Source organism: Rhamphochromis longiceps, linkage group LG10 (assembly GCF_057381845.1).
Source record: "Rhamphochromis longiceps isolate RC_006_pf linkage group LG10, R_longiceps_female_GT1.1, whole genome shotgun sequence".
Lineage (NCBI taxonomy): Eukaryota > Metazoa > Chordata > Actinopteri > Cichliformes > Cichlidae > Rhamphochromis > Rhamphochromis longiceps.
The window spans coordinates 18,060,312-18,073,977 of NC_140566.1; the positions used below are offsets into that span (position 1 = coordinate 18,060,312).

Here is a 13,666-nt window from a genome sequence, read left to right on the forward strand (position 1 = left end):
TTAACTTCTTTCCTTTCTTAGCCACTGCTTCATTTTTGATCTTTCCCCACCAGTGACGTGATATGAGATTTTGCCCCATTTAAAAAATAGAGCGGAAAAATAAGAGTGTCATATAAATGAAATGGAATGACTTTGCCGCCAGGTGGTTGCTGGTTTCGCTCCATAATGCTATTTTTACCCTATATCCTAATACAGCACCCTAAGAAGATTGTAGTTGTGAAATTTCAAGTAAATTTTGAACTCATATAATTATATATTATACATTTTTTTGTAGCAAAGATTTCTTGTGTGTGTGGTAAACCATTGGAACACCAGAGGGTCATGACCCACACTTTGGGAATCACTATTGTGAAAAGAATATGTACATTCGAGCTAGCATCTTTATGAGGCTGTACTCAATGGCATCATTTGAGCTTATGATCAGCATACTTCTATGCTCACAGTAACTGTATAAGCATGCTGAATGTTAGACACATCTTAATTTATTCTTCTAAGACAAGTATGGAAAATAATTGATGGGATCAAACAAGCATTCTCACTTTAAATTTTTATTTTTTGTCTCCTTGTACTGTGAAGTTGTCATGGTGTTAATGTTCGAGCTGAAGGACCTGGTGGACCTGATGTCGATAGGGACGCTGCTAGCCTACACATTAGTGGCTGCCTGTATCCTGGTGCTCAGGTTGGTGAGAATATATCAGCTTGGACACGGTCTGAACATGTTTATAGTTGTTTATGCTAGCCAACAAAACTATTGGAAGCTATTTCAAACATACGCAGCATTGACATTGCTTATAAGCAGGTTCATTGTGTGCTAATGTTGCAGTGTGCATTACCAGCTTTGTCACCGGTGCTAGCAACTATTTTAAGTGGCAGGAACACAGAGTACAACTGCTATGTCTGAACACTTCATTATGGGTGTTTGTTCTTGTTGTTTCAGGTACCGGCCCAGCATGGGTTACCAGATTGTCAGTAGCCACGAGGAGATGGAGTTGAATGAGGGCAACATCCTGCCCGGTATGGAAGAGAGGCTCAGCTTCAAAACCTTGCTGTTCCCAGACAACCCCACACCATCCAAACTGTCAGGCTTCACTGTCAACGTCTGTGTCTTTCTCCTCGGTATGTTATTAAACCAGGACTGCCTTAAAATGGCAATAAAATCATACAAATAATGTAAGAAAATCAAGTATAAAGACCTTGTAAAGCACTTTAGTTTTAAATGTGCTGTAGAAATAACATTTATTTGCTTACTCAATGAAATGAAGGCGTTAGATCTTTGGTAAACAACCCAACAAGTGTGCTCGCCTTGAATGTAGGTGATGGATTTATTTCCAGTATCTTCACTGTTAAAAATCACATTGCACTTGTGAAGTATTACACATAAGATAATAACATTTCTTTCATTTTAAAGGAATGCTGATGCTGGCATTCAGTGTTCTGGCATCTTATGGAGATCTTGCTTCGTGGAACTTGGTAGCCCTCAGCGTCATCTTCATGATGTGTCTTTTCGTGGTCTTCATCATCTGGAGACAGCCCCAGAACCACACTAAACTCTCCTTCAAGGTTTGATTTAAGCCCTTTCAGCACTACCTCTGCCCCCTGAGAGTTCACGCTCGCTAAGTTTTAATGGATACTGTTACGCTTTCTCCTTTTGTGGTATTTGTCTCCCAGGTGCCCATGCTGCCCTTCATTCCAGTGATCAGCATGTTTGTCAATATCTACCTGATGATGCAGCTTGAAGAACGCACTTGGGTTAAATTCTCAATCTGGATGGCCATAGGTAGTTACACTCCATCGTTCTTTTTTTAACTGCAAGAATTCTGCTCGCTACACTTACCTAGGATGATGCTGAAAAGTCTCACACACCCAGCTGACTATTTTACTTGCTTTAGCTGCTTGAAATGGGCTAGCTGCTTTGACTTGACATTGCAATGTGTTCGCAGACCGATCTGAAACATTTACAAAACACGAGTAAACATACTTTGTCAGTTGGTTGCGAAAATGTCAATGTTATTAAAAAGGTACATATTTTTAGACTGAAAAGTTCAGCAGGTGTATTTGCATTGAAAAGCTAGGATTCCATAACACCGGTTCTTTTTGCCTTTCCAGGTTTCGCGATCTACTTCAGCTATGGTATCCGTCACAGCACCCTGTCAGCTGCAGCTCATTCGACTCCGGACACAGAGATGATGGGCTTAGGGCTTAACCACAAGTCAGCATCACCAGAAAAGGAAGCCTTTCTGTCCAATGGCATTGATGTAAGGGAAGAGAATGATGGAGATTTGTAGGAATTTGCAAATCTCCATCATCAGATCACGCTGCTTCCAAGACATGCATCCTTGATAGCCAGCAGTCAGTCTGTGTCAGCTCACTGGCAGAACTTTCTTTTAGGGAAGGTAAAGATAAATACCTCATACCTAAAATTCACAAACTTCTGACTTACTTCTTCAGCTGCAGGGAGAACACAGCCATAACTGACATGTTCTGTATTTTGCAATAAGGTTCAGATTCAAGTGCCAATTATTACTTGACTATCAGGAATTAGGGCTTATGTTGGAGATACAGAATACATCATTGTCTTAAAGAGGTTGGGGGGGGGGCATAGTCTTAATTCAAAGTGTTTATACAATTTCTGAATTTAATTATCAGGGACAAAAAAACCCTGGAGAAATTAACAAGGGTTGCTTTTAATAACTGGGCAAAAATCTTTTACAGTCAGTGATGGTCTGACATCCAGAAATTAGTTCAGTTTTTTCTTCTGAAAGTGTAACTCTGTTGGCTTGATGTAACTGATATGGCCATTAAAGAACATAGCCTTTCTTTGCCTTGAGAAAGTTGCTTTTGCAGAATGTGTTTGGTCATTATCCAGTTTGCACTGCGAAGTGTCCATTGTACAACCGGGTTGAATTGGAACATAGAGTACAGCCCTGCATGCTTCACAGTTCATCCTGCTACTTATATCAGCAGCTGAATCGTCATCAATAAACTCTAGTAAACTGGTTCCACTGGCAGCCATACATACTCATGCCATAGCACTGACTCCACCGTGTTTGACAGATGATGTGTTGTGCTTTGGATCATGAGTTGTTTTTTTCCTGCTTCACTATCCTTTTCCCATTATTATTGGCTTCATCCGTGCAGGTTCTTTTAGATATATTTCTGGCAAAGTCTAATCTGGCCTGTCTCTTGTTGAGTTTAACCAGCAGATTGAATCCTCTTTTAAAATGACTTTCTTGGTTAAGAAAGTCAAGAACACTCTGATAACGACTGTGTTTAGACCGTCCCCCCCATTCCATGCAAGACCACCTGGGTTGGCCTGGGTTGGCTGGAAGACTGTTTACTTAGCCTGGCGGGGCGAAGGACACTGTCTCAGCTGAACTCTGGACACACATACACTGATATGCACACACTGATCCCCCCTCCCTTTCCAAACGCCTTCGATGCTTGTGCCCTACCGGGGAAGATGGCAGTCGACTGGACCAGCGCAGACACGCTGCAGGACCAGATGCGCTGTCTACACCGGCTCTCTCTTACCCTTTCTTGTGTTTCTATGGTGTACTGATAGTCATGTGCTTTTTGTGCTGAGGTGTTTTTTCTGTTATCAAACTGTTCTCCCACTAGGAGCTCAGTCTGAGTGGAGTTTTTTTTCTCCTCCTCTTACCTCATGTTATGTATTTTTGTTGTTTTTTTCCTATCAGCCTACCTTTCTGACATGTCTCCCCAAAGTGATGTTTGTGTAAAGTTGGTCAGAAGGTTCCTTTGTAAGTGCGCATGCGCCATTAGCGTGCTGCCTGCTGTTACCCTAATTTCCTTCGGGATTAATAAAGTATTCTGATTCTGATTCTGATTCTGAAAAGAATTCTGCGATCATCCACTTTAGTTTCTCCTGTAGTTTCCTACGCTTTCTGGTGTTGCTCAGCTGCCCCCCTGTGTCCCTTCTTGTAACAGATTATTGATTTGGCAGCTGTTTATTTTGGTTTATTTTTGATTTAAAATCCATCGTTGTGTGGTGGTCCACAAAGGCTAAATTACAAAAAAACAAACACAAATAAAGTGTGTCATTGTCCATATACTTATGGACCTGAGTGTATGTGCAGCAGTCTTATCATCAGATAACACATGTAAGTATAAAATACAGGTTGGTATGAATACCTAAGTTCTCTAAAATCTCCCAGTTCTTATGTAACAATAGAAAGTATACTGTTCTAACATTGCTCCATTACAAGCTCTCACATTACACTTGGCTTATCTGTGACATAATTCTTCACTAACAGAAATCTGTGGTCAGGTCATTGTCTGGATGTATAAAAGCAGCTGCAGTTCGCTGTGCTTTACCGTTTCTACATGTGAAAATTTTTCATTGATGCCTTTTGAGGTCCAAAACTTGGTCCTCATGTTCAGTTGTGGTTTAACAGTACAGTTTTAATGCAGTGGTATGTTTGTTTATATCTTTGTTTTCTTAAGCAGCAATCATGAAACATTGTAAAGCAAAGATCTGCAACGCAGAATGTAATACACAAACTAATGTTCCAGGAGTGTAGACAACACTATTGCAAGTTGTTTAACTTGTGCGTTGTGTTAGCTCTCCCATTGGTAATGGCAGTAAATCTAACTTCTGAATCTTTGTACATGTTTAGGATGAAAGCAATGACAGTTTCAGATTTTCAGTTCATGTCCTCCAACTTTAAGTGACAGTGGATTTTCACAGTGCTGGCTGCTGTATCTTTGCATTTGTGGTTTGTAGCATGTATTTTCTAATGCAAAATAAGAGAGGCCAAATTTTTACCACTTGTTTGTTTTTTCTAATCAAATGAAATGTCTCTTTTGAGGAAGTTATATGTCCGCCATTCATTTTACATGTTTTCTCCTGTTTATTGATGTGTTTTAATACCCATGCTGAATTTTTACAAATGTAATTGGATACTGTTTGGCTGAGTTTTACACCACTGTCATTAAAATATGTAACACACAAACTGAACTTAATAAAATTTTGATTGTATGATCAAAATGACTGGCTTCATGTTTTATTTCTTTAAACATGGTTTTCACTATCAAAATGATGCTTGCATTTTGAATGAAAGAAGCAGTGAAGCAGTGATGTTGGACATTTGAAGTTTTTCTGCTAGTTCATCCCAAAAGTGTTTAATGAGACTGAGGACAAGGCTCTGTGTTCGCCAGTCAAGTTCTTTCACAATAAACACATCCAACTATATGAATCTCGCTTTGTGCAAAGCGGAAGTGGGATCTAAATACTGTGTTCCCTAAACCCTAAACTGTTCCCATGACGGAAGCAGAGACTTGTCTAAAATGTCTTGATAACCTGAAGCATTAAGATATTCCTTCACTGAATCTAATGAGCCCAGGGCCAGCCGCAGGGAAGCTATAATTAGGGGTGTGGATACAATTGATTTCTTTAACTGTAGATGGCAGATCTTTAACTTTTCACACATATCATAGTTTCACTGCATTTGTAGTTCTTCAATTACAGTTTTATAGCCAAAGCACTTCCCATAATTTTATAAAAGGAATTTAACTCAAAGGAATCTACATGTTGTGCCAAATCACTATGTATGGACCTACAACAGTATGAAAGAGATGAACATAAAATACTGAAATACAGGAAATGCGTGTAACTGTGTAAACTATAAATAAAAAACAGAATCTTTTATTCACAACTGAGATATTTTAGGACATCAATGTTAGGCCCACTTGATTGATTTAAAATCTTGGAAAATTTGTCATTTTCCAAAAACCTATGAACCTAATTGTATATACATCTTCTCACTCACACACACACACACACACACACACACACACACACACACACACACACACACACACACACACACACACACACACACACACACACACACACACACACACAAATCCTACACATATCCTGCTATTTTGGTACCAGTGTCAGTATGTAGACTCCATATGTCTGTAATGCTTAAATGATTTTTGAATTTATAGCACGGTAGGACTTGTAATTCAGCTTTTCAAAATCCAGTCGCGGTCATATTGGAATCCCACCACGTGGGAAGAGCTGCTTCCCACATGTTCCAGCAGAGGGCGCACATGTGTTAAAAAAGCCCGGCCGTCTGAGCAGAAGGATGCTCAGCCAGGTGTCGGCTGCAGCATCAGCACCGCTCCTCCTCCAGTTCCCTCCTCCTCCTGCTGTCCGCAGTACCTCTCTCTCTCTATCTCTCTCTCTCTCTGTGCGTCGTTTCTGGCAGCCAGGGAGAGTGGGGAGGAAGTGGAGAGACGCGCTGGCAACTCCTGGGTTTTCACCGACATTCTTCAATGAATCAGCAACAGAGAAAGCTGCAGGTAAGTCGCACGACTGTAAACACCCCGTGCTTATTTTGCTCGGAGGGCTAGCATTGATTTCCCGAAAAAGTGTCGCACTTATTTTGCTCGTAGGATTTCGGGTCTTGCTGCCGGACTCGGTTCGACCAGCACCATAAATACAGTTTGTTTTTGACTAGGCCCGCATCACGGCAATGCGCGAAGGAATTTAGCTCGACTCTACATATAAATAGCTGTAACCTCGAAGTTGAGCCACAGTGTTGGAGAGAAAGTGAGGTCAGAAGGAAGAGACGGTGCGATGGAGATGGATGGAGCAGGTCAAGTCTCTGTGAGTGTTGCTAATGATCCAGTATAGATTTTAGGATTTAAACCAGATCCACTGCACTGAGAGATGATATGGACTTGATTTTGAAGGATTTTGTTTTCATTTCTCGCCAAATGTCATTTATTGATGAGCTATTTTTTGTGAGTGTATAGACTTCAAAAGCAAAGACTCTCACAGCTTTCTAATACATAACATATAATTCTTGTTAACTGATAGCGGAAAAGCTGCAATATTTTAAATTTCTTGTCGTGTTTGCCCGCTCAGGCTTAAGCTTTTTACCAGTGAAAGTGGACAAATGTACATTTATAATACCAAGGTTTGAAGTCTGATAGTATGATTAATAACTTTTCATTTCTAAGTCCACGAGTGACACTGCTGCACACTCATGCAAACACTAATTCTTCAGTATCTTGACTGCTTTCAAGGAATTCACGGCACAGAGGTTGTATTGATACTTCAATTCCATTTGCAACACTTCCCATTTTCTCAGTCTCATTGTTGGAGACTTGAGACCTGACAAAAGAAAACAACGGATGGAACAATTAAAAGTGACTGAGGGATTTCACGCTGTTGTTTCAATTGACCGGTGTCAGATGATTGGATTGTCCTTAAGGCAGTTGGATGGGGGTGTCTTTGTTGGGGTGAATCCCCCTTTTTCAGCTGCTTGGCCGAAGTTCTTGTACTTTTTTCAAATCCGTTCTAGTTTGCAACCGTTAAAGTTCAGAATTTGCCTGTACTACTGAAGTATGTAAACAATGTGCCTCTAATCTGACAGTTTCCGTGTAAAAATAAGTGATGTTTTCAGCATTTATTGGAATTGTCTGCTGCCACTATTGATCTCAGTATCAGAGACTTCCCACATTTATGGATCTTCAAGTCCGTTTTGCTAAATCTCACCAATCCCTCCCGATCATGTTAACGTGGAGGTTGACACTGCATCAAAGCAGGAAAGCAGATCTTACGGCCTTGGCTGTACACTGACTGCTCTAGTTGCTGCTCTCGATGCTGATGCATGTGTGATTGATTCATTACATCTGACCTCTGCTAGGTCTGAAGAGCGATCAATTTATCAGATCTCTGCCAGAAATACCACTGCCGGCTGTGTGTGTGTGCGTGTCTGACTTTGTGTGTTTTGTCTAAGCGTGAGGTTCCTATACCGTGTGTGTGTGTGTGTATGTATTTGTTTCTGTAGGTACAGAAAAGCCTATGAATGTAGCACACCGGTATGACCTTCAAGGTTATTTAATAGGACAGAACGGAGGAGAAGGAGGAGGAAGGAAGGGAGAGAGGGAGAAATTGAGATGGGAAGTGAACTGAAGCTGAGAAGGACACTAAAGTTGGTCAGTGTGCCTTTGAATAACATGTCACAAGTGCAAGGTTTTAATTATTTTGAAACATTTTTGTCTTTTTTTTTTTTTAACATTTTTGCTTGGATGATTGCGGTCTACTAATAAATATAACAGCGGTTTCCCGATAGTGGTGAAATAGGTTTAATGTAAGAAAATGATAGAAAAGGTTGCAGTTATTTTAATAACACAATTGTAAGAATCCTCCACACTTTGGACGCAAGACGCTCTGCACTTGCAAGTGCACGTACACACGCATGTGCCTTATGTGTGAACCGAGCATCAGCACACGCATTCTCGAATTCACGCTGCTTTTGTCTGGAAGGTGGCATTGAGCTTATTGTAGCTCCTCCCCTGCAGTCGCAGGCAAGACATTACAGGGTGAAAAGAGAGGCACGCCTCCCTTCATGACACACAAACACACACACATACAGTTTTCCGTGTCCCACCAGGAACAGACATGAAAGACCTTTATTCACTTGTGTCAGACAGTTTAAGCGCTCACCTGATTTTGCTTTTTTTATTTTAAATGTATCTTATTTGTATATTTGTCTCATATTATTTGATTAAGCTACAGATGTTATTAAGAAACTTTATAGAATTGTGTCAGTGAACTTAAAAGCACGTGTGTGATAGAAAGAACCGCTGTAGTTATCCTTGGTTAGGTCTACCTCATTAATGTTTTATGAAACTTCTCAACAGTGTACATCTATGTTCTTTTTTTAGACTTACTCCCACCAAATAAAATCCACTCCCAGAACAGCAGCACAAGGGGATTCTTCTCCTGTGTTGTACTTTCTAGCTTTCCATTATTGAATGTATGAAAACTCTTAAAAAAAGCCCCCCCCACACACGCACTTTTTGCATATCATTGCCCCTCCCAAAAACCCCTCATCTTGCCCTATTCTTTGCTCACCTCTCACTGATCCTTGGGCAGCTCTCCCTCCCCCATACCCCAGGGGTTTACCACTTGCTCATTGCACATACGCTTGCACATTACAATACTAACCAGAATCCGTCACATCCCCGCTCCTTTGCACCCCCTTGGCACTCCGCAGCATCATTTTCTGTTTCTATATTCTCTCGAAATAAACACAAGTGACTCAGCTCGTCTAAGTTGCTCTCAGCTTCTCTTTGTCTGGTCCGTCTCGCCTCTCCTGCTTTATGTCTGACTGTGTATGTCTGCGAGTCTTGGTGAGCTTGTGGCATCCTCACAGTCCCACGGAGAATTGCACTATCATTGCACCACTTTGCATTTGAAATTACCTCCTCTTTGTCCCGCCTCATACAGTTTCGCACAGCCAGCTATGGAAGAGTTAACTTTTTTTTTTCTGCGACAGGAGTGAGGCTAGTGGGTGGAGGGGCTTTACTAATAACAATGCGGTGGTGCTGCTCCCAGCAGCCAGCATGGACAAACACCCTCTTTTCTGCTCCCCTTACCTCAATAAACCCTTGTCTGGACCTTTGCAAACACGTGTTTTAATGGCACGTAGTTGCTGCTTTTAACCTGATGGTTCAGGTTGAATATCCAGAAAGGACTCAGCTTTGTTGTCGTTTTTATTTATTTATTTTTTCCCTCATATTTCCTGCCTTTTTCTTTCATTTCATCTTAGGTCGGCTTTTGTTGCATTGGTCTTGCTTTTTATGTGCCCCATTCTTACATTTAAAAAAATGTAAAATGTAAAATTGTAGTTTAACCATGTAGATCACGTTGCACCATAAAGTTTATTATTATTGTCTGCCCTCACTTTATCCCAGTCCGGCATTACCGACTGCATAGCCTGGTGAAATAGACAGCGAAGCGGGACCGTGTCCAATTTAGTAGAGATTCATCCCGTGTTTTTGCATAAAAAGCAAGGCTAAAATAAATAAATAAATAAGGAGATGGTAAATCCCATAAATAGATGTGTGCATGCATGCAGACCTTTTGTTTTGTTTTTGTTTTTTTAAGCCTCATTCCCCCCCCAGTTAGGAGCTGTTTCTTTGTCTGCCCCTGCTGCAGCGATAGTCACTGCCTGAGCGTGAGCTGTTGTGTGTGAAGGTGATTCTCGTGTTTGATGATCTTTCATTTCGCATGCACTCGGTGATCACCTTGGTGCTTTATGGGGTTTTTCGGATCAGAAGTCCTTTTGTTTTTGTTCTGCCTCCCGTGTTGGCAACAATGGGACAAACCTAGCGTGCGAACACGTTTTGATGGATGGATGTGCACGTGAACCCATGCCAGCGTTTGACCGTTTTTCATTTGGTTTCACCTAATAAATCTAATTTCTGGCATATTGTGATCTTCTGCTGATTTCATAGCAGGCGCCAAACGCCGCCTGCCTGCCCGAAATAAGGGAATAAATCAGCTTTTATTGGAGATCATCTGATATTCTCATTCTCCCTTATTCACTCATATATGACCACCCACTATGACTCAAGATCCTGTAGAAATCCTGTTACCGATTCCCCTGCGATATAGACTTATTCCCCTCCCCCGGGGTACAAAAAGGTGTCCAACTGTAGGAGTAGAGTGGGGGGATGAGCTGAGAGGAAATCATTTGGGCAGATGTAGCCTGCTGATGTGCCATCTATAAGGATGAAAATGAGATTGATTACCTCACCCTGCCCTTATTAACTCTGTATTATTGGGATGAAAGAGAAGAGGGGAGCAAAAGAGACAGAGTTGTTGAGAAAGGCATAACACCAAAGAACTGAAGGGACATCGCTGAGCTCAGTGTTGTGAGCTAAATTGTGTCAGCGAGGCGATGCTGGTTGATGAGGAGCATGTCTGTAAGCACAGCTATAAAGAAAATCGGTGCAAAACAACAATCAAGGAGCTGGAGAAGACTATTTCTGGTTATTTTTGCGCTCCTGTTTGCCTCGCTGTTTCTGTGTGATGGTAATCCCTTTGCTGTGTGCATACTGGGTTATTGCTCGGTTCACACGTATAAACAGTCGAGCATACTTCAGTGAATCATCACTTGTGAAATTCTGTCTGCAGGCTATCTATTGTGTCTTGTGAAAATGGAGCGTTTAGCTTATTTCACTCCTATTTCTGTCTGTGTGGTTCGCAGACAGCGATGAGGTTGCGGTAGTGGGGTTGAAAAGGAAGGAATGGATGACTAATTCTTAGCTAATTTGTGAATAGGTTTTTTCGCTAAGCTTTATCCTGCTGGATGATTACGTTAAGGAATGCAATATAAAGACAACATCCTCCACCCCCACCAAATTAGCACAAATATGATAGTTTTTATGTCTTACATCTATCCACGGCTCTAGAACACGGCTTTTCACAAGTTCACACTCTCCAACATGTTCATTGTACAAGGACACACAAGGGAAATTTCACTGGTGATTAATTGCATGTATGCAAAGACACAGCATGGACTGAATTAGAGAGAGAGAGAGAAAAAGATTTTAAGGATAACCGCTCCACTGCATTTTAATGCAAATCTTGCACAATCCAATTTTCAAATGCGGGAACAATCAGGAGTCATAAATTATGTCGTCGCTTTGTCCATTTGAGTTTTTTCCCCTTTTGCTAATATTGCAATGTGATGGAATTTACATCTCAGCAGAGGTATGTGTGGATGAAAGAGCGATAGGGCATGGGGCAATGAATATATGTGTGTGTTCCTGGGTTTCCCCTTGGGACCACAGAGCTGTAAAACCTGTCTGCTCTCCAGTGGGGGAGGAGAGAAATAAAGCAAAGTGCCAAAGACAAATGGCTTCTGTAATAGCCACATGTGCTGCTGGACCAGCAACAAAGACACTGAGGGGGAAGGCTCGTGTTGATGTGTCTACACAGGTGACTGCCTTTGTACTGTCACATGCGTTCATGCGATACAGAAAATGTAAACCAACTCAGCAACAGAAGAACAAAAAGATATGCCCATCAAATTTCCTTACTTGCTTTCAAAGAAGAATATATAAGATGCCGGGGCATATTGTCACAGGCTGGGTCTCTGACCCAGCGCTCTGAGTTCATGTTTGTATTTGTCTCATTTTGTTATGTGATTTAGTTTGTGTTATTTCCTATCTGCCTTTAGTTTAGGCAGTTATTGTTCCTGGGTTTTCTATGTTTTGGGGTTTTGTATTTATTCATCACATATTAGGTCTGTTAAGTTGTGTTGTCATGTTTTAGTTTTAGTATTTCCTGTTTTATTCTGACAATGTCATGTGTTCTTTGTTTATTGTATTTAGCTTTCCTCTCCTGGTCCTGTCATTAGGTTTATGTCTGTCAGCTGTTTCCCCCATGTGTCTCCACCTCCCCTGATCACCTCATGTATGTATTTAAGCCCTTTGTTTTCTGCATGCCATTGTCAGGTCGTCTGCTCATCCATGTCTCATCTCCAGGTACCCATGTCAGTTCACTATGGTTAAGCTTTTTCATGTTTTGTTATTAGTTCACCCAGTTTAGGTTATTGTTTAGTTTTCACCGATGCCCTATTATTTTGTACCCTCGTTGCTAACCTCAATAAACGGCTTGTTTTGTTAATCCACACCACATTTTGGTCTGCGTTTGAGTCCTCCTCTGCAACACATACGGTCTGCCCCAGCCAGACCGTGACAGTACGACCTGACCACTATGGACTCAGCAGACCGCGAGCTTTACGAGCGTCGGGAGGCAGCCTTCGCCCAGCTGTTTATTCCAACATCAAAATGGGCTACAGGGCCAGACCTTTGCCACATCTGGGTCAGTCTGACCACTTGTCACTGTTTCTAATCCCTGCATATGCCCCCCTCAAGAAAACTGCTCTTACCATCACAAAGAATATTACCATATGGCCAGAGGGTGCCTCTCAGCAGCTGCAGGACTGTTTTGACAGGACTAACTGGGATATCTTTGAACATCAGGACTTGGAAATGTTCACAGACGGTGTCCTCTGCTATATAAAACACTGCATAGACACTGTTACAGCAGTCAAACGGATCCGGGCTTATCCCAACCAAAAGCCCTGGATGACCCGGGAGGTCAGGCAGCTGCTGAAGGAGAGGAACATTGCGTTCAGGTCTGGCAACAGGGATTACTACACCACAGCCCGATCCAACCTGAAGAGAGGCATCAGAGAGGCAAAGGGGGACTATAGGAGGAGGATCGAGGACCATTTGAAGAGTAATACCAGCCGGCAGGTGTGGCAAGGCATCCAGCACCTAACCAACTATAAGATCAATCTCGGAGCTGTGGACGGTGACCTGGAGCTGGCAGAGGAGCTGAATATCTTCTTTGCCCGCTTTGAGACCAGGGTACCGGAGGTATTGGAGCCACAGCAGCAACACGCCACCCATAGCAGCACCACCCTCACCCTGGAAGAGCACGAGGTGAGGCGCATGCTGCAGGCTGTTAACCCGAGGAAGGCGGCGGGTCCTGATGGTGTGCCAGGTCGAATATTGAGGGATTGTGCAGGACAGCTGGCTGGGATCTTCACCAGGATTTTCAACAAATCCCTCGCACAGGCGACTGTCCCACTCTGCCTGAAGTCCTCCACCATAGTCCCCTTGCCTAAGAAGCCCCACATCACTGGCCTGAATGACTACAGACCGGTGGCACTCACCCCAGTGGTAATGAAATGCTTTGAGAAGCTGGTCCGCAGACACATCACAGCAGCCCTGCCCCGCAGCCTGGATCCACACCAGTTTGCCTACAGAGCAAACCGATCCACGGAAGACGCTGTAGCCACAGCACTCCATGCTGCATTAACTCACC

General features: G+C 42.3%; 2 protein-coding genes across 8 annotated transcripts in view; both read left to right on the top strand.

The window, feature by feature from the left end:
* The window catches only part of slc7a1a (solute carrier family 7 member 1a), a 34,553-nt gene extending 29,564 nt beyond the window's left edge, over positions 1-4,989 (top strand). For all 6 annotated transcript variants that reach the window (XM_085420659.1, XM_085420658.1, XM_085420660.1 and 3 more), the window contains 5 exons: positions 577-679; positions 938-1,116; positions 1,409-1,560; positions 1,669-1,777; positions 2,107-4,989. In XM_085420659.1, coding sequence (XP_085276785.1) covers positions 577-679; positions 938-1,116; positions 1,409-1,560; positions 1,669-1,777; positions 2,107-2,285 — 722 coding nt within the window. In that variant the 3' untranslated portion in view covers positions 2,286-4,989. The remainder of the gene's footprint in view (positions 1-576; positions 680-937; positions 1,117-1,408; positions 1,561-1,668; positions 1,778-2,106) is intronic.
* Positions 4,990-6,222: 1,233 nt separating this feature from the next.
* Positions 6,223-13,666, top strand: part of mtus2a (microtubule associated tumor suppressor candidate 2a) — a 45,979-nt gene continuing 38,535 nt past the window's right edge. For both annotated transcript variants that reach the window (XM_085420664.1, XM_085420665.1), the window contains exon 1: positions 6,223-6,327. The gene's annotated coding sequence lies outside the window, so the exon portion shown is untranslated. The remainder of the gene's footprint in view (positions 6,328-13,666) is intronic.